The 20220-nt window shown below is 40.6% G+C and overlaps 1 protein-coding gene across 4 annotated transcripts; it reads right to left on the reverse strand.

Annotated features, from left to right (window-relative positions):
- Nucleotides 1-393: 393 nt before the first annotated feature.
- Nucleotides 394-13143, reverse strand: sp2 (sp2 transcription factor). Of its 4 annotated transcripts, none has more exons than XM_085275844.1 (9): nt 13006-13143; nt 9362-9438; nt 8345-8392; nt 7377-8132; nt 6176-6394; nt 5564-5861; nt 3955-4132; nt 3635-3828; nt 394-3432 (listed from the first exon to the last, which is right to left on the reverse strand). In XM_085275844.1, the coding sequence occupies exons 1-9, from the start codon at nt 13010-13012 to the stop codon at nt 3332-3334; spliced, it is 1878 nt and encodes a 625-aa protein (XP_085131970.1). In that variant the 5' UTR covers nt 13013-13143; the 3' UTR covers nt 394-3331. The 4 variants fall into 4 exon arrangements, with proteins under 4 accessions (XP_085131970.1, XP_085131969.1, XP_085131972.1 ...); XM_085275843.1 differs by having other exon boundaries at nt 5540-5861; XM_085275846.1 differs by lacking the exon at nt 8345-8392.
- Between the last annotated feature and the right edge of the window lie 7077 nt (nt 13144-20220).

The raw sequence follows: 20220 nt of genomic DNA on the forward strand, positions 1-20220 counted from the left end.
GGAGCAACAACAAACCTGGATTTCAAAGTCATTAAATGTTTTTTTCAAAACAGAAATATAGATCAACCTTGAGAAATCTGTGTATAAACTTATTTGACTTGACCATTAGTAGAGTGTTCTCATGTTATGATATAGAATTTCTTTAAAAATTATTTTTTTAAAAATTGTTATGGCACTAAAATCAGTAATGATGCTTCTATAAGGCTTAATTATCCAAATAAGGCTGTTACAGCCTACCAGGCATAAAAAAAATATGTGCTTGGTTGTGATTTATTTACACAAAGACCACGATTATCCTTCTATTCCTGACAAACAATAATCACATTAAGTATGAATATAATTAATCTATTATTAGTCCCAAAATGAAAGTTAAAAAGAGTGACGCAGTTGATAAGGTATGAGTTCTTTATTGAGGGGGGGTGATGGTAGAAAAGGAGCAAACTATGTTTTAGCACCTTTATACAACTTAGAAAATTAATTGCTGGTTCTCTTGGTTCTCCTGATATACACAAAAAAAGGTTTGTAGAACACTTTATGACATATAGGCTTGGAGAAGAAGCATTTCATTCACAGAAACCAAGCAACAGAAATGACTTAATTCAGGGGAAAAAACACATTATATTTAATTACAATCAACATTAAATTTACAAATTTTGGAACCTGGGAGTTTAATCAGTGCACATGACATTAGCATGTAACATAAGTTAAAAACACAAAACAAAATTTTACAAATGTTGTTACCTGGAATTAGAAAGAAAAAAAACATCTTTAAATACTGGGTGCAGCTGTCTAAGGCATCTTTAATTCATAGAAAAAAGATCTAGAAGTCTTATACAAAGCAGGAATGAAGCTATACAATGTCACATATATATGTTTTTTTCCTTAAAACACTGTACAAAGTCCACTTCCTTCAAGGCTGGCTACGCCAACCACAAAACTATGCAGCTTACCAATTTTTAATATCCTACATTTACCGTGTCTGACAGACACGTTTTATTTACATATTCACTCATGAAATACAAACATAAATATGAGCAGCCTCTGTCTCTCTCTCTCTCAACGTCACCTTTTTAAAGCACTTTGTTCAAAGTGCTTTGAAAACAAATCGGACTTGAGCTTTTTTGGTCAAATTTCTCTGCTTTGCACAACCTGTAGCAAGCCTGCACCATCTACCAGAAACAAACCTCACTGTGAAGCTGCTCTGCTGGATAATTTGACCCAAAAAAACCTTGTTAAGCAATGACTTAATGTACTTCTTTAAATAACTCCCCGGCAATTTCAGGCTTCAAACTCACTGCTGACTTGTTAGAAAACGGTCAGCTTATCTTCATAACATCAAAATCACTGAGCAAATGTACATTTTCTGTAAAACAAATGAGATTAAAGAAAGTTATATCAGTACTGTGCAGCAGGGCTAATGCTGGTCATCTGTACATCACAAAAACATCTTAAGTGTTAATTTAGAATTAAAGCCATCATATAGCTGGAAAACATTGTGTAACTCATAGAAGGCCTGAGAAAGCTTTATTTTTTCCTGTTTTTTTGCATCTTGTGACATGATTGTCAAGTCAGGCCAAATAATTAAAAGTCTGATCTTATATACAGCAATGCATAGGCTACAATTCATCAAATCTGAACAATGAAAGAAAGACTAAAGTGTAGTTTTGTTCGTTTTTTAAATGAGTAAACTAGGAGAAAGTGTTGGAGGTACCAAATTTTTAGGTTCTTTAGTTTGAGAAGGGTGAACATGTTTCCTGCCACGATGAAACTTGAACTATTCAGGTTATAAACAGGTAATAAAAGAAGCAGAAATCATTAAGTTTGTCAAAGTTAGTTGTCAACTATGAACATGCAACCATTTAAGAACTCAAATAAAATCAATCTAAAACTAAGACTGGTTTGACTTGGAACTAATGTGATTAATGACTGGATGGCTAAACTTCAGGAGCTATACAAAAATAAATGGCAATCTGATACACAGCCCTAGAAGTAAGTGTACATGTCTTGTTATACATGGTAAATAACCAACTATGTAGAAACAAAGTGTGGACCACAGATGCAAGAGCATGTTTTGCATTTGAGTTATCAACTCTTCTTACTGCTAATATTTCACCAAATTAAATCTTTAGCGTCTAAACTCATCAGCAAAAGTCTTTCTATGCATTTCTGGGCCATCTCACCAGCCTTTAACAATTTTATTTAATTTTCCTGATATTTGAAACTTCTTGCAGTGCCTGTGTAAAGGTAGAGAATTTTAGGTAGTATAAATACATAACTATCAGACCTTTTCCTGATAAACTTGAAAAGAACAATGGTACACTCTCAAACATTTCATCTATTACACACAACTCATGATAAAAGAGCACCAACTGTCTCAACTCAACAGAGGAAACACCTGGAGCCACCATGAGCAGTGTGTAAATTTTCATTGTTGAATTTTAAGATACTTAATATGTTTCCTCCACATCTTTAGCAACAGCTTCCTCTTTGTGGCTTAAAGAGGTTAGATTCTGCTTTTCCTTTATCCGTTTCATGGTTTACAAAACTCCATCCTCTTTACTTTGGTGTTCCACAAGGACTAATTCTTGGAGTATTATATTTTCTAATTAATTACCCTTCCTTAAATTTAAACAATCAATTTCCCAACACAATTCCCAACATTAGCCAACTTTGCAGATCGCATCATATTGCTGCATTTAGATCACTACTGGTAACCAGGGACCTACCAGAGCTCACAGAAATGATATACTGTTATAGCTCCAGCACTTCCTTAATTGTGGTCTGTTTGGTTTTTTGTGATTTATTTTTACATTACTGGGGGGGGGCTCACCCTCAATTTCTGAAATTTCTTAATATTCTGTAATAAAGAGTATGAAGGTTTTTGTGGTAGAAGAAAAAACAATATAAAAGAGACTGATGATGTTGGGTTTTCTAAAAGTAAAAAATAAAAAAAATCTGTATATGTTCTTCCGCCAGAGAAGTAGAGGAGTTCATAAATAATCTAGCAGAGTTAAGCATTTAAATCTAAAGCATTTTTACCTTACAAATTCAGTCACAGTAATCTGTCCACGTGTTCAGACCAAATGGGGAAAAAAAATGTTTAAAAAATGGTCAATAAATTTGCTGAAAGTTTGAAGTCCACCAGGAAGGGTTCCTTTGTACACCACGCTACACAGTGTCCTTGAAGAGTGACAGGGAATCAAGCATTTCATTCTGGAGAGTTTCCCATTGTGGGATAAGTCACAAGCACAATCCCTTGGTCTCATCTCCACTGCCCATCCTTCCTGTAACACAGTTACTTTCTGAGTTTTTGTATCTGTATACCGTCTGCTCACAAGTTCTTGGTGTTTATGTGAGTCTTGTAATGCTTTGTCAGGTGGTCGCTCCGCATGAAGCGTTTCTGACACTGGCTGCACTCAAAGCGCTTGTCTCCTGTGGGAGGGAAAAAAATGTATTGAGTAATATTTTTAATGCACGTTCAATAATGAAGAAACAATAGGTGTTTTTAAAAACATAATTTGTAAAAATGTCTGGAGTGTATTTAGCAACTCTGTGTGCCTATTTTTCCTCTGTATGTGAAGTGAAGTTTAATACAGAGTGATTTGATGATTCTGTTTGTTTGTGTCCAGAGCACCTGTGTGCGTCCTGGCGTGCCTCTGCAGCTCGTCACTGCGCGTGAAACGTTTCCCACAGAAAACCCAGTTGCAGACGAAGGGTCTTTCACCAGTGTGCAGCCGGACATGAGCTCTGAGCAGAGATGTTTTCCTAAAAGTCTTTTCACAGCCAGGGACGTGGCAGATGTGTTTCCTCTTTCCCACCTCACTGGGTCTAAACAGTGAACAAAATTCAAACCCTTTATCAGTATGAGAGTTTTAATAGTCTGAGTGCTAAAAAGTATAATATGAACTTCCCAAAATGTAGAACTGATCCCAACCCATCCTTTGACAGACTCACCTCTTGTCTGCATCTTTACAGTTGGGGCAAGTGCAGGCCATGCGTCGTTTCTTTTCTCCTGGCTGGCCAGGCAACTCCAGGGTGAGGGTCTGGTCTACCTGAATAGCAGGCTGGCCCTGTGCTGCGGCCAGCTGGAGCCCTCCACCCTGCATGGTCTGCACCGTTAGGTGCTGCTGGCCTAACAAACGCAGAGACTCATTGTAAGACAAACAGCAGGGCTTCTGCAGGAGCTGGATAATTCAGTTTACTGCCATCAGTGAACTGAAATTCTAATCAACAATAAATTAAGATGCGAAAGCTATATGTTGCAAAATAAAATTTCATTTTTGTTTTAGAGTTTTTAAACACATTGCAAACTTTCAGCTGCTTTTGCTCTTTGACTGAGGAAAAGGTCAACATTATTCTTTATTAACATAAATAACTGACAACTGATAAAGTTATTTTATCCATCCGTTTGACTGCTTATCTGGGTTTGGGTTGGAGGGGCAGCAGACTTCCCTCACCCCAGCCATCTCTTCTTCATCTGGACAGACAAAGAGTCATCCCCAAGCCAGCCAACAGATATAAACTCTCTCAGACCCAGGTCTGCTATCTTTAACACCAGACCTGGGTCTGACCTGAGGCCTCTTTCCAGTAGGAGATGCCCAAAACACCCCACTTCAGAGGCATCGATAAAGCATCCTCATCAGACGGTCAAATCATTTTTCAATGTGGAGGAGCAGTGCTTCTATTCTCAGTGAATGTCTTTAGCAGCAATAACATGAAGTAATTGTTTTCTGTATAACTATCAGCCTCTCACATTGTTATGGACGAGTCTGACCGACGCTTCTTTACAAGGTTGCTTCGTTGAGGTTCGTGGACGTGAATTTACACTAAGCTCTCTTAAAGTCTGACCACAGCATTTTAATCAGGATGAGATCTGGACTTTTACGGAGCCTCTGGAACACTTTGAATCATTTCTTTTACATCTATTTTGTTGGAGATTTGCTGGTGTGCTTGGGTTGACTGCTCATGGTTGACTCAATGACTGCAGGGCATCCAGATCCTGTGGTTGCAAAACAAGCCTCTGCTCCCACGCTTGACAGTTTTTATGAGGTGTCTGTGCTGATGTGCTGTGTTGTGTAGCACTCAGCTGCTACTTACCTTCTAAACTGCCATGCGAGCAGGAAAGGGTTTACTTCATTTTTTCACAAGACTGCATAAAGTTCGTTGAAAATATTATTTTTCACATGTCTGTAAACTGGTCCACCTCTTGCACAAAACAGAAATGGCTAGGGACTGCTGGTAAGCAGCAACAGAACTTAAGAGAGAGGCGAGTATCCAGTAAAACAACAACTGCAGATGGTGTTCTATTCGTTTAACACAAAAATTACAATTACTTCAAACTTCAACTCCAATCCAAGTTCTTCCACCACTGCATTTCCTCAAAATGGGAAATGAGGGTGGTGGGGTCCCCCCCCCCAGTGTGCTGCACACCATGCATGCGCTGCATAAACACCCCAGTGTATTTATCAGTAGTACTAGACAATAACATTGGCTCTATAAACAGCCAGTGGAAAGCTTGAAGAAAAAAAAACAAACAAACCCAAAGCATCTAGCATCAGCTCACCGCCTGCATTGGTGATGGTAACAGGAACTCCCTGAACTTGGACCCCGTTGATGCTGATGGTCTGCACTGCTTGTGCTGCTGAGGTGAGCTGCGATGTGTTCAATTGTATCATTCCACCTGCAGGGGCAATTTTTGCCAAGGTCCGCTCCTTTCGTCCTCCGGTAGCTTGTGTTCTCTTGGAGCCAGCTGGTGGTGCGACAGTGGTGGTAGGGGCAACTGTGGTGGCAGGGGTTGTTGTTGTCATGGAGTCCTGAAGCTGAACCGATTGCCATTCACCTGATGCTGTTTTAAAGAGAATCTGGGGAAAAAAATATCACAAAGTTTACTTAAAATGTTAAACTAATTCCTAGTTAAACTGTTATATTATCTTATATATGACTTTGACATGTTGCTAGCTTAGTTGTAAAAATGTCACATGGTCCTTTGCTACCGTTCCTGAGGTATTCATAATAAACAGAAGAAGTCATTTTCAGCTGCTTCCTTATTTACAAGGAGTTACCTCAGCAGGTAGTGCTAGATATTGATTTAGCAGAATTTTACACTGGATGCCTTTCCTGACACAACAGACTAAAAATATTAAGAGTTAAAGAAACAATAAGCCTGAACAGATACCTGCGTTGGTGATGTTTCTGTTGGAGTGACCTGCAGATTCGAGGAGACAGACTGTCTCTGCGGGACGGGTGGCAACGTAGCAGAGGCAGCCTGTACCACCTTCAAAGCCTGTTGTGGGATCTGAACCACCTGAGAATCTGGTTTGGGCTGGACCAGCTGGACCTGTTGCACCATAGCAGGTTGCCCAGGACTTTGCACAATCAGTAAATTGTTCCCTGCCTGTGAATATAGAGAGAAGAAGCTGACCAGTAATCCTCATACGTAGGCTTTAGCCAACATCTTCAATGTTTTGACCACACTGAAAGGCTAAACATTCATTTAACAGTTAGCTATAGACTGGGTTGAGTGTTTCAAAGTAGAATTTCAAACTCGATAACAATATTGTGGTTTCTGTTTAACTGCGGATTTTATCAATCTGAACTGCACACACATTTACTCGCTTTGGTAGTATATTTATGTCACAGGGAACCTTTTGAGCGTGAAAAACAAAAAGTGGTTGTAACACTAAAAAGACTTTTTGTTTTAACCATTTGGTGGCAGAAGAACACATCACAAATTTAAAAAAAAAAAAACAAAAACAAAAAAAGAAACAAGCTTTGTACCATAAAACAACTGCCTGCCCAAAACTGAAACTGTCCTGAGGCTAATTAGGAAGCAGACGCTTCTGAAGATGTAAAACAGTTGACAGTTTCCTGGTTTTTTTCTTCTTTTTTGACTCCTCACAAAAAAATGATAACAGGAACAGCAGGTTATTAACATTCATTAGCATACATACATTTTTATTAAGATCAAAAAGTCCCAGTGCTCAAGCCCGGCTTGTATTACAGGAGCACAAACCTTAAGAAGTATACTCTGTGATAAAACAGAATCAGTTACACTTATTTTCAACAAAAAAGAGAGAATTAAAAAATAAAATAACTGATAATTAATTAAATATATATGGCATTTGGGGACTTCTACTTAACATGCAGTAAATGCTAGACTAAGAGCAGTGAGAGTAGATGCCGAGACTAGCTTACATGTCAAACTTGTGTCTGCGTAATGTTATAATTTGACAAACTTTAAATAAAACACTGACAGTTCAAAGAGAACACATATTTAGAAGGGGACCATTAAGTCTGTTTGAAGATTAACTTAAAACAAATAAATCGTGCCTTTGTTTATGCTTTTCAGTACCAGAAACAATAACAAATAGGGGTACCTGTATGATGTTATCACCAGCTTCTATTAGGATGGTCTCCATCTGCTCTGGGGTTGGAGAGGCAGCCTGTGCTGGAGGCGGCGGTGGAGGCTCAGCAGCCAGTACTGCCTTTTTTTTCCTCCCTCGTCGTGCCTTTCCAGGAGTGGGAGGGGCTGCAGCTGTCTCTGTGATGATTTGTGTCCCACCCACTTCCCCTGTAGCCACGTTGAGGGGAATTGTAAGTCCACTGGGCAGCTGCACAACGTTTGTAGCTGTATTGTTTGGCTTCCGCACCTTGAGGGAGGGCTTGATGGCTACGGTCTTCTGTGGCGTGACAGGAGCAGTGGCTGCAGCCGGAGCCGGCATGGTCATGGGAGTGGTAATGATGGCCTGGTTGGTACCGGGTATGAGCTGGATCTGACCTCCCTGTGGCATCACTTGAATGGTTTGTGCACCCTGGATCTGCGGCACCACCTGATACTGGATGCCAGGAGTGGCCGAGGTGCCGGTACAAGCAGGACTCTGCTGGATAGTAAGGACGATGGGGCTGCCAGGAGCTGTGGAGCCCAGGCCAGCAGGTAGCTGGATCACATTGCCCTTTGTTGAAAGGAAACCAAGGTTTTTCGGTGGAGCTGGCGCTATTGGAGCTGGCTTTATAGGAAGGAGCCGGCGAGGTTGTGGCTGCGCTGGCGGAGAGGTGACAGGAGCCTGAGCAGCAGGAGGGCCGATTTTACTGCAGGTGGCAGCCAGCAGAGCCAAAGGAGAGGGCTGAGTGTCCTGTGGGAAGACAGAAACATAGTCCAAGCCTGCATTAAAACCAGCCTGAACAAGAAGAATTCAGCACTAAGGGAACGATAGGATGAGGTAGTAGTCAGATCAAAAGCTAAAACAAAACAAGTTAACACAACCCAACAGGTAGGCCTACAACTACACATTAAGAATCATAATCAGTAGCGATTAAGTGGTGTAGTAGGTGTAGGAGTTTCCACCTGCGATGCCTTTGTGCCCCTCTTTGGTCCAAATGTGTGATCATCAAGCTGCAGGACAGGGAAGCATTCTACATTAATGCCATCTTCAGCACACTTTATATACACTGGACCGCTTCATGTATTTGAGGCAACAAACGGGTTTAAGTTGGGACTAAGAAGGTTGATACAACAAAAGTGAAAAAGGTTTAGTGACTACTGGTGCAAGACACAAAGCGATGTCATTAGTATTTAAATTCCCAATTGTGCAGTTGTGTCTCTCAGATATTGATCAACATCAAAGCAAAACAGTGACTGAATTTATAGAATATATTGTTTTTGTTAGAAAAATATAGCACATCAGCTCTATCCTGGCACATAGAGAAGTGAGGGCCGCTTTTCCATTTCCAAACTAAACTAGTGCAAGAGCACCGAATCTGGATCTAACCTCATCTGAGAAAGTAATGATAATGCTGCCATAATCCATAATTAGTGGGCGTAAGGGTCCAGATAACAGCGGTAAGTTAGAACAGTTGACTGGTTCTTTATCATTTGTTTAAATGTCTCTGGGGGTTTTTCCAGTCAAAGCAGTTTTAAATTTGACAATAAACTTATCATGACATCTTAACTTACACAGTGTCGTTTTTGTATGTATGTTAATTTCAAAATTCTACGCGGCCTTGTTCTCGAGTTATTGCATTCACAAGATTTTCAGAAAACTTAACCACCGAGATTTTTAGTAGATGCACCTATGGTATTCACTCAAGTTATCGCATTCACAAACTTAGGTGTCCACACTGCCCGCCAGGCAGGGTAACAACAGTACTCCATCAGCGATTTGCAATTGAGGGTTAAAAAACACTCAATGCTTACAATGCACTAAACATCAAAGGAATTCTACAGAAAAATAAACACACAGTGTATATTAGCACAAAGATATGGCAGCAATATGAACACAACAGATGTTAAGAGCAACAGTAAGAGAAGAGATTGCAACAGTGCAACATGCGTGCACAGCCGAGGCTTGTGGCTGCTACTCACTTGTGTTGAAGCAGAGGAGGGCTGAAGGTATTCGCTGGGACTGACAGCGACAGTGGTAGCCATACTGTCCTGTTGTTCTGAAAAAACGCACAGCAGAGAGATTTCAGGCTGCCTGCAATGGTTAAGCTATTCAAGGGTATCACAGGACATTGCAACAAAACAGAAGAGCTCTGTGAAGGACAAGCCATGCAGTATCTCACTTAAACTGCTATATGATCATTAAATGTCATCAATTACACAAATGATGCCATTAACTGCGCTAATTAACGCATTCATTTGCATGCTGACACTTTCATTTTCACCAAACATGTGGGATATTTATATGACTCACATCTCTTAAAGGATTCAGGAATGACAGAGTTGTGCTTTTTTGTTTGTTTGTTTGTTTTTTGAGGTTTCGAGAAAATATTTTCCCTCCAATATGTTGACGATATTAAAAATATTCAACTCACGCATGTTATTAGCAGAGTCATTAGAAGCTATCTGTCAAGAGTCAATATATCATGTTGTTGTTGTTGTTGTTAAATCACCATAATTGCAATTTGCATGAGTCAGCCACATTTACCAGTGACAGAGATGGGAAACAAATGCTTTTCCTTCAAAGGTTTCTATGTTTTCTCTATTTTTGTCCAGAATCTACTCCACATCTATTCCACATATTAAATTTAAATAGGTCATTTATTCAATTTTCTCGGTAACTTAGTGGAGATTTTGTATATTCACACACATTAAACTGCATCAATAACAGAATTATAAAGGAATACAAAATTTCCACTGTGATGGAATATACCACAAAGAGCTAACTGGCCAAAATAAATAACATAAACAATGCAGACGATCTCTAAAGCCTGCTCTGAAAAACAGTTACCACTAATGCAAAGCAGTGTACGGAACTGAAGCTTTAAAGTTTTCCAGTACGTGGGGAATAATGCAGACACCTACTGATCTCTTTGATAAATATACACGGTTCTTTTAGGTACCGCAGCACATCTTTTGCTATTTGACTTGTTTTTGATCCAGTCTAATATAAACTTAGGTCATTAACCAGATCAAAATTTAGTCAATCGAGAAAGAGCTGTGATACCTGTACTTCATAAACTTAACAAGTTGTGTCTGCCAGAGGTTGTGTGTGTTCTAACAGCAAATGTCAATCTACTGGCCACATGTCAAATACTCTGAGCAAAAAAAAAAAATACATTGGACTGCGCTCAAAAATATTATACGAGAAAAAGACAGTAAATATATTGAGCATATTATATTTCCATTTCAACATTTAGGGCAGGCTGCCCAGCAGCAGTTTAAGAGCAGGATAAATCTTGAGAGCCAAGCAAAGCAGCCTAATGGCCAAAATAGGTCGATGCTGTTATTGTCAAACAGAACTGCTGTGGAACTGTGGATAAAGCAATGCAAGCTGTTTTACTATCCATTACTGCTTGAACTACAACACAGCTAGTGCACACGATACAATCTCCACTTTTTTTAATAATTTATATAAATTCAAGAACAACACACAAATGTGCAATTTAAAAGCCAAGGGATCTGTGACAGATTCAAATATTTTAATTTGGGATTTTATAGAACAGAAATACTCGCAGGCATTTTTAACATCTATTAACAATAATGACAAATGTAAAACGATAAACACTACTGGGACAGTAGTCCAGTACTGTCCCCTAACCCCTGTTGAGCTACATATCTAAGCTGGAAAACACCTGAACTCAACCAGCAGATAAGATATATGACCACATGGTAGCCACAGATCACTCTTCAGGCTGTCCCGATATTTGTGACAAATACACAGGATGATGATAAAGAAGTGATTCATCATCATAGATCTGCAACATGCAGATTTGTAAGCCAATGGCCATATTTTATATAAATGTATAAAACAAAGTAAGATGAATTAGAGCGGTGTCCTTTCATCATGATAAAAAAATGATTGCACAAGTGTGTATATGTAAATTAACACAGATACTGCAATAACATTGCCACCAACACTTGTTTGGAGTTGTAATGTTTGGGGCTTAGTTATTCTCTGCCTGCTCTAACAGGTGTTATAAATTATGAAACAGGTTTGTGGTTGCCTGTCTTTGAAAGCATGTACCTTCACCACAGTTTGCAGAGAAACAACTTAGTTTCTTTGTAAGAGTGCAAATGCAGCTTTCTTCAAGAACTTATGTAGTTCAGTGATCTTTCTTGTCTTCACCCTTTGCACAGCATTTCTGTCCACACACGTAAAACACAAAAATGCACAAGTATTACAATGATCATTTATTGAACTTCTCTTACATTTTTATTGAGGAAAATGATGTTGCAATACACCCATCACTAACAACATTAAAAGCACTGCCATTATGTGCTACAATTCAAGGTTCTGCAGTGAAACTTTAGTTCCTGGTACTCGTGTGGGTACTTTGACTAACTTTGTTGCACACCAAGAACACAGGCCACACCTTTGACATCACCCTGCAGAACAACACACCCTGCCACTAAAATACAAATAAAAAAAACTCTAAGGAACAAAAAACAGACATGCAAGGCACCCTGATCTCATTCCAGTTAGGCATCCTGACCTAGGACAGCCTCACTCCAAAACCAATGCACTGGATCTGTCACCAACATTCCAGTGCCTGACACCACAAGTGTAATAATATTCCATAAAAAAGCATTCCATACAATGCCGACGTCAGACAATAACTTGCTAGTTATGAGGAAATGCCTGAAGTACAAATTCCTCTTTTCTACAAACTGTGCCGTCTGTATCTGCCAGCTCATCTGTCGACAGTAAACTTAAGCCTGACACACAATAAACTCATCTCTGTGTCGTGGCTGGTGATCAGCTGTACAAACAGGAAGGAGTTCCTCTGTTGGAGCTGCCTGCCTCATCTAGTAAAAGCATTATAAAATGCAGCTGTTAATCGAAACGTCTGAACATGACTACCAAAGCAACAGACTTTCACTCGGGGATATCTCAGCCTGCTGAGCGAGCCACTAATCTCTCCATTCTGACACATTTTGGATTGGTGATAGCAACAGAGAACAGAACTTCCCATCAGTTATGCAAGTGTGACTTTAAGTCCTGCAAATAACACAAATGGGGGAAAAGTGCGGCCTCAAAATAGCGCCGCCATGCAACACAGTCTGTTAGGTTGGCTTGCAGAGCAACAGCAGCTAACGTTAGCCACCAAGCTAGCTAGTGCTACTGACTCAACTGAGGCAGACTCAAATGTCTATCGACTAGCTTATATATGTGCTGGTTTGCTTTGATAAAAATAAATGAGGCGAGACGGGAATGGGTGCAACATGAAAATATGTCGGTGTATTGCTGTGGGGTTTCATATGTGGTGGAAATGGACAAATCGATTTGGGGGCAGAAACAAGTAAAGGACCAGCTACATAGCTTCCAGTAGCATTTTGGCTAGCTGACGCGTAGCTAGCAAGTCAAACTCTCTTTGATAACGTTACAGAAAAAGGGAGCTCTTTGCCGGAAGTGCACTGCTTATTTTGGTACATACAACCGCACGAACACCCCTAAAACATAGTTATTTGTACCACAGCATGATTAGTACTTTCCCTTCAACGCAAATATAATGTTTTACGAAGTAGAATGTAATATAAACACCAATGTTTTAATTCCTACCCACCGCTCATGACGACATTCGCTCTCCGCGAGCCTTGCAGACCGAACCCATGGAGGAATCCGCCCGCGCTGTTGCACCAATCCACGGACAATAGAGAGTTAATTGACGTCTACCCTGACCAACTACCTTTAGCTGTCTTTGTGACCGAAGTCCACCTGAGCCAATCCCGACGTCATATTTCTGTACATGGGTCGATGGATGACCGTTTGGCCAATGGGATATCTAGATTGTGATCAGTGGGGCGGTTCCAACAGGACTGACCTGGAACAAGCGAGTGCCCTATTACAGCAGGAGCACTGCTTCACTGACGTCCCTGACGGCCAATGTGATCTTTAAGGGGCAGTACAGTCAAACTAAGAATGACAGCCGCGCTGATCAATGAGCTTTAAGTCACTTGTGCCTGACCTGTTTAAACTGTGGCACGATATGGAGCGGGACGTTATGTGGGATAAAGACTGCGCTCAGTGAATGGATTATATATTTATTTTAAAGCTGTGAGCATATGTTGCATTGATAGTTCAACATTTGTCTGTACAGTACAGGATATCACTACCAGCCTACTTTGCACAGCTTTGTATATTGTACATTTTAGATGTATTTATGTTTTGGTTTTGTTTTTTTGACAATGTTGGCCTGTTAATGGCTTAATTACTGTTTGTTTAAAGGTCCACTCACGCAAAAATCAAATCAAATCAAATCACTTTTATTGTCACATCACATGTGCAGGCACACTGGCACAGCACATGCGAGTGAAATTCTTGTGTGCGAGCCCCACAAGCAACAGAGATGTGCAAACACAACAACACAAACGAGCAAAATACAAGAATGGCCAACCTGAAACTAATAAATATATGTACAATATATAATAGTGTATGCATTTCTGGATGTGTATACTAAATATTTTCCTACGTGTGTGTGTGTGTGTGTGTGTGTGTGTGTGTGTGTATGTATACACATTTTTACAAATTAAATAGTAAAAAAATAAAATAAAATAATAATAATAAAATATATAAAATATACAGAGTTGAATATGTGCAAAACAAGTGGCATTTATATACAGTGTGGAGTGCATAATGTTGAAGTTCCAGTAGTGAAGCTGAGGTGTCTATGACGTGTTCAGCAGTCTGATGGCCTGATGGAAAAAGCTGTCTCTCAGTCTGCTGGTACAGGACCGGATGCTGCAGAACCTCCTTCCTGATGGAAGCAGTCTGAACAGTTTATGGCTGGGGTGACTGGAGTCCTTGATGATCCTCCCCGCTTTCCTCAGGCACCGCTTCCTGTAGATGTCTTGGAGGGAGGGAAGCTCACCTCCAATTATCCGTTCAGAGCACCGCACTACTCTCTGGAGAGCTTTGCGGTTGTAGGCGGTGCTGTTGCCATACCAGGTGGTGATGCATCCAGTGAGGATGCTCTCAATGGCACAGTGATAGAAGGTCCTGAGGATGCGGGGGCTCATGCCGAATCTTTTCAGTCTCCTGAGAAAGAAGAGGCGCTGCTGCGCCTTCTTCACTGTTTTGTTTGTGTGTACTGACCACGTAAGATCCTCAGCCAGATGTACACCAAGGAACCGGAAGCTGCTCACTCTCTCCACAGCAGCGCCGTTGATGGTGATGGGGGTGTGTACTTCTCTGCACCTCCGGAAGTCCACTATCAACTCCTTTGTCTTTGCGACGTTGAGGGTGAGATGGTTGTCTTGACACCAGTGGGTCAGGGCGCTGACCTCCTCCCTGTAAGCCGTCTCATCACCGTTGGTGATAAGACCCACCACTGTAGTGTCGTCCGCAAACTTCACAATGATGTTGGAGCTGTTAGTGGCTGTGTACTTAACACACAAAAAAGATGCCTGGCTAAAACATGTATGACATGTCTTTTATCTTATCCTGTTGTTTTCAACACAGCCTTCACAATAGGCTGTAGTTTTACCCTGAAAAGCACTTTGACATTTAGCTCTCTGCTTGTGTGGTAACTGCTAATGCAATAGAGGATGCAGCATTCAAGTCATTAGCCCACCAATCTATAGACTGCAGACTGTAATGATTGTCAGGTTATGAGACAATGGCCCTGTTGACACATTAAAAGCACATTACTCTCTTTGTTGTCTTTTTGCTTTTGACCTCTTTGGATGTATTTGTGTTCCTTCCTGCATATCTTTTTCAGTAGTTTGATTTGTCTGCTTCACCATAGCGCTTCATGTTTTGTTTTTGTTGTTGTTGTTCTTTGTTTTAATCTTTGTAGACTTTGTGCCTTTTTACTGTCCTTTTGGTTTTTGTCTTCTGATAGACACAATTGATTTGTGCTAATATAATCACATTAACTGACCCTCTCTGTGGCTGATTTACAACTCTTTCTGATCCAATTTCTGTTTTGCACAGTTTTATTGATTTGAGTCTATTACTACACAGAAGAAGAAAAAATCCTACTCTCTTTAATCTTTGATTGATCTCTGATACTTGGCTCGATAAAAGACTCAACTCACTCAAATGAAATTATGCTGTATATTTGCATGTTGTCTTTGTGAGCATGCACAGATATATAGGATTTCTGCAGTGATTCTTCGTAAGATTATTTTTGTAACTTTTGTGATGCATTGTCTTTGGATCTAGTGCCATCATCAGGTGAGTATGTTATCTAAATATTTCAGTAAGTGAGGAACCAGCTGGATTGTTGCAGAATATATTAGGGGAGGCAGAAATGTAGAGTGATTGTGAACATTAAGCGACACAGTTTTACTGTTTTACTTTTAACAAGCACATATTTGGCTTACAGTGTTGAACTCCAATTATATTTTTACTGGCAAAAACTTTTTTTTTTTTGTATAAAGCAAATTAAGCTCTTAATACTGTAGCTGAAACTTCTACTTGAATATTTTATTTCAGAAAATATCTGGTGTATGATACTAAATTGTCATGACCAGTGTCTGTAAAACAAATTCCATTTTTACATTTATGTTAAACATAACACCCAGCACGCCCCTGCGGGCGGTTTATCCTTCAAGCTCGGGTCCTCTACCAGAGGCCTGGGAGCTTGAGGGTCCTGCGCAGTATCTTAGCTGTTCCCAGGACTGCGCTCTTCTGGACAGAGATCTCCGATGTTATTCCCGGGATATGCTGGAGCCACTCGCCTAGCTTGGGAGTCACCGCACCTAGTGCTCCGATTACCACTGGGACCACCGTTACCTTCATCCTCCACATCCTCTCGAGCTCTTCTCTGAGCCCTTGGTATTTCTCCAGCTTCTCGTGTTCCTTCTTCCTGATATTGCTGTCATTCGGAACCGCTACATCGATCACTACGGCCGTCTTCTTCTGTTTGTCTACCACCACTATGTCCGGTTGGTTAGCCACCACCATTTTGTCCGTCTGTATCTGGAAGTCCCACAGGATCTTAGCTCGGTCATTCTCCACCACCCTTGGGGGCGTCTCCCATTTTGACCTCGGGACTTCCAGGTTATACTCGGCACAGATGTTCCTGTACACTATGCCGGCCACTTGGTTATGGCGTTCCATGTATGCCTTGCCTGCTAGCATCTTGCACCCTGCTGTTATGTGCTGGATTGTCTCTGGGGCATCTTTACACAGCCTGCACCTGGGGTCTTGCCTGGTGTGATAGACCCCAGCCTCTATGGATCTTGTGCTCAGAGCTTGTTCTTGTGCTGCCATGATTAGTGCCTCTGTGCTGTCTTTCAGTCCAGCTTTGTCCAGCCACTGGTAGGATTTCTGGATATCAGCCACCTCCTCTATCTGCCGGTGGTACATACCGTGCAGGGGCCTGTCCTTCCATGATGGTTCCTCGTTTCCCTCCTCTTTCTTGGGTTTCTGCTGCCTGAGGTATTCACTGAGCACTCGGTCAGTTGGGGCCATCTTCCCAATGTATTCTTGGATGTTCGTTGTCTCATCCTGGACTGTGGTGCTGACACTCACCAGTCCCCGGCCCCCTTCCTTCCGCTTAGCGTACAGCCTCAGGGTGCTGGACTTGGGGTGAAACCCTCCATGCATGGTAAGGAGCTTTCTTGTCTTTATGTCAGTGGCTTCTATCTCCTCCTTTGGCCAGCCTATTACCCCAGCAGGGTACCTGATCACGGGCAGGGCGTACGTGTTGATGGCCCGGATCTTGTTCTTACCATTCAGCTGACTCCTCAGGACTTGCCTGACCCTCTGCAGGTACTTGGTGGTTGCAGCCTTTCTAGCGGCCTCTTCATGGTTCCCATTCGCCTGCGGGATCCCCAGGTACTTGTAACTGTCCTCTATGTCTGCAATGTTGCCTTCTGGTAGTTCAATCCCCTCAGTTCTGACTACCTTCCCTCTCTTTGTTACCATCCGACTACACTTCTCCAGTCCGAACGACATTCCAATGTCATTGCTGTATAGCCTGGTAGTGTGGATCAGTGAATCGATGTCTCGTTCACTCTTGGCATACAGCTTGATGTCATCCATGTACAGGAGGTGGCTGACAACTGCTCTGTTCCGTAGTCGGTATCCGTAGCCAGTCTTGTTAATGATCTCACTGAGGGGGTTCAGGCCTATGCAGAACAGCAGTGGGGACAGAGCATCTCCTTGGTAGATCCCGCACTTGATGGTGACTTGTGCTATGGGCTTGGAGTTGGCCTCTAGTGTTGTACGCCACACCCCCATTGAGTTCCTCCCCCATATATATATATATATATATATATATATATATATATATATATATATATATATATATATATATAGAGAGAGAGAGAGAGAGAGAGAGAGAGAGAGAGAGAGAGAGAGAGAGAGAGAGAGAGTCATTAGTCATGACACATTAACACTGTTTTGAACTAATTTCAGAGCTTTCTGTCACAACGACAGAGAATAGATCATTGTGACATCCAAACATTATTTAATGGTTTTAAATGTCTTGTGTTCTTCCTATGACTAATACAACCGTGTCATCAAAACAGAATCTGAAAGTGTAACCTTCATTTTTGCATTCTTACCTTTAGCTTGTTCAAACACTGACTGGTTCCTTTGGGATCTGAATACTAAAGATTAGGGACTTTCCTTTTTGACTCATGTCATGATGCCATTCACTCTCTGCGAGCATTTTATACCTTTTCTGTCGGATGTTCAACTTGTTAAGAAAATGTCCTGTCAGGCCCATCTGTCGTCTACATCAGCCGAGCTGGCCCCCAGCACTTTCAGCCAGCTTGTAGGCTACTATGAGCTGGCCTTCTTTCTCATTGGCTCATTCCCATTGACTCCATTCACATCCACAATGCACGTAATGCCTTTTCATATAGGCTTTTCCCAAAAAGTACCCTTGACCTTATTCACATACAGACCTCTTTCATTTCTTCCCAGTCTGTCCTCTCCCTGCATCGCTGCATGAGTTTTTTAAGAGCTTAGGAAACCGGAGTCCTGCTTTTAGTTAAAGCACTCTCTCCCTCTTCACCTCAAGTGTGCTGTAGTTGGCTTGATGAAGGATGCAGATACTGTCTCCCACCTTCTCCCCAGGCACCTCTGTGGAGAGCCTCAGAGAGAAAGTGCTGCATAATTTAACTGGGACATCTCACTTTTATCAGTTAACAGGCTTCATGAGCAAGCCAAAGCTGTGGCAGGAGTTTTCAGCCTATTTCAAAGAGAATAGCTGACATTAAAAAATGAAGCACACTCTACATTAAGAACTCAAAGCCAGAAGCTGTGAAGCAAGGGACGTGATGTTGTGACGGGTTTTTAGCCTTTTTGACATTTTATAAACAAATGGTTTATATACAGAATGTAAGCAATACTTGCTTACTTAATTTAAATTGTTTTATTTAATTTGGATCACAGTAGCTATTTAAGTTCACTTAGTTATATTCATACACACTTTATATATTGTGCATGCTTTAGTCACTTTGAGGCAGTTTTGTTATTCAGGGTTGATGTTCAAATGACTAAAAAAACAATGTTGCAATAATGAGGTGGTCTGCTGGTCACAGAAACACACACAACACAACCAGATGTCTGTGCCGGTATGACTTAACCATTCATATTGATATTTTAAGAATTTATTTATCAACTGTTAATTATTCATGAACTAAGAGTGTTTAATTTAAACTTAAATTGAATTTTGAGCTTTATATGTTGGTATATTCATTTCATGTAATTCATTAAAAACAAAAACAAATAATATTATTATTACTAATAATAATAATAAAACAGTCTGCACAACAAATTCAAGCATAAAAATCTGAAGCTCATCATAAGCGGGTATGCATAATAGCTATAAAGGGCTGGATCAGGTGACCCTATATCCTCCCTTAGTTATGCTGCAATAGGTGTAGGCTGCTGGGGGATTCCCATGATGCATTGAGTATTTCTTCTTCAGTCACCTTTCCCACTCTCTGTTTATAGAGCTCTCTCTGCTGAGAATCATACTTCCACAGCATGTCTTTATCCTGTCTTCCTTCTCTCACCCCAACCGGTCGCAGCAGATGGCCCCGCCCCTCCCTGAGCCTGGTTCTGCCGGAGGTTTCTTCCTGTTAAAAGGGAGTTTTTCCTTCCCACTGTCGCCACAGGGCTTGCTCATAGGGGGTCATATGATTGTCGGGTTGTTCTCTGTATGTATTGTTGTAGGGTCTACCTTACAATATAAAGCGCCTTGAGGCGACTGTTGTTGTGATTTGGTGCTGTATAAATAAAATTGAATTGAGTAATGGCACAATGTCTTGTTCTCTTAAGCTGATGTTAATTTCTTTATAGCAGGTTTTCCTATTTTATAAATAATGTCATCAAATTTTATAGTGGAGCAGATTTATTTAAAGTGAAAGTTTTTGGAGGGTTTTCTACAAAAAGAAAAAAAAACAGATTTTGGTGAGCAGTTCACATTTATCCATAAACCCTGTTAAGACAAAACTGTCGATCTGTCATAATGTCATAGTTATGCCAAAGCAGTGATAGGTCTGTAGAATAATATTAGTATGTCAGTTAGGTCTCAGTATGCCAAGATTGAATTTTTCCTACTTTTAGTTTGTGTATCACAGCCTCACACAATGACCAACAATTGCTAACTTTAAATAAAATATATGGAAAATATATAAACAGCAGATTGGCTTGTTGTTTCCAAATCTTTCAGTGATATTAATTAGTTTTATTAAATTAGTTAATTAGTTTTCCATAAACCAAAATAAAATTCAAAATGAGCTAAAGTTAGATCCCATCAATATGTTTACTGAAATATTTTCAGTCTGCTTTCAGTGAAAATACTCAAATTGGGGGA

Source organism: Mchenga conophoros, linkage group LG6 (assembly GCF_057382185.1).
Source record: "Mchenga conophoros isolate Kocher_MC1m ecotype Shallow Benthic linkage group LG6, M_conophoros_male_GT1.1, whole genome shotgun sequence".
In the NCBI taxonomy this organism is placed as follows: Eukaryota; Metazoa; Chordata; class Actinopteri; order Cichliformes; family Cichlidae; genus Mchenga; species Mchenga conophoros.

Excerpts from the sequence above, each read along its gene's own strand:
- sp2 (XM_085275843.1), bottom strand. Across the intron at positions 6,395-7,376 it reads CTGGTGATAACATCATACAG|GCAGGGAACAATTTACTGAT; the intron begins GTACCCCTATTT and ends CTATATTCACAG. Across the intron at positions 5,862-6,175 it reads CAGAAACATCACCAACGCAG|ATTCTCTTTAAAACAGCATC; the intron begins GTATCTGTTCAG and ends TTTTTTCCCCAG.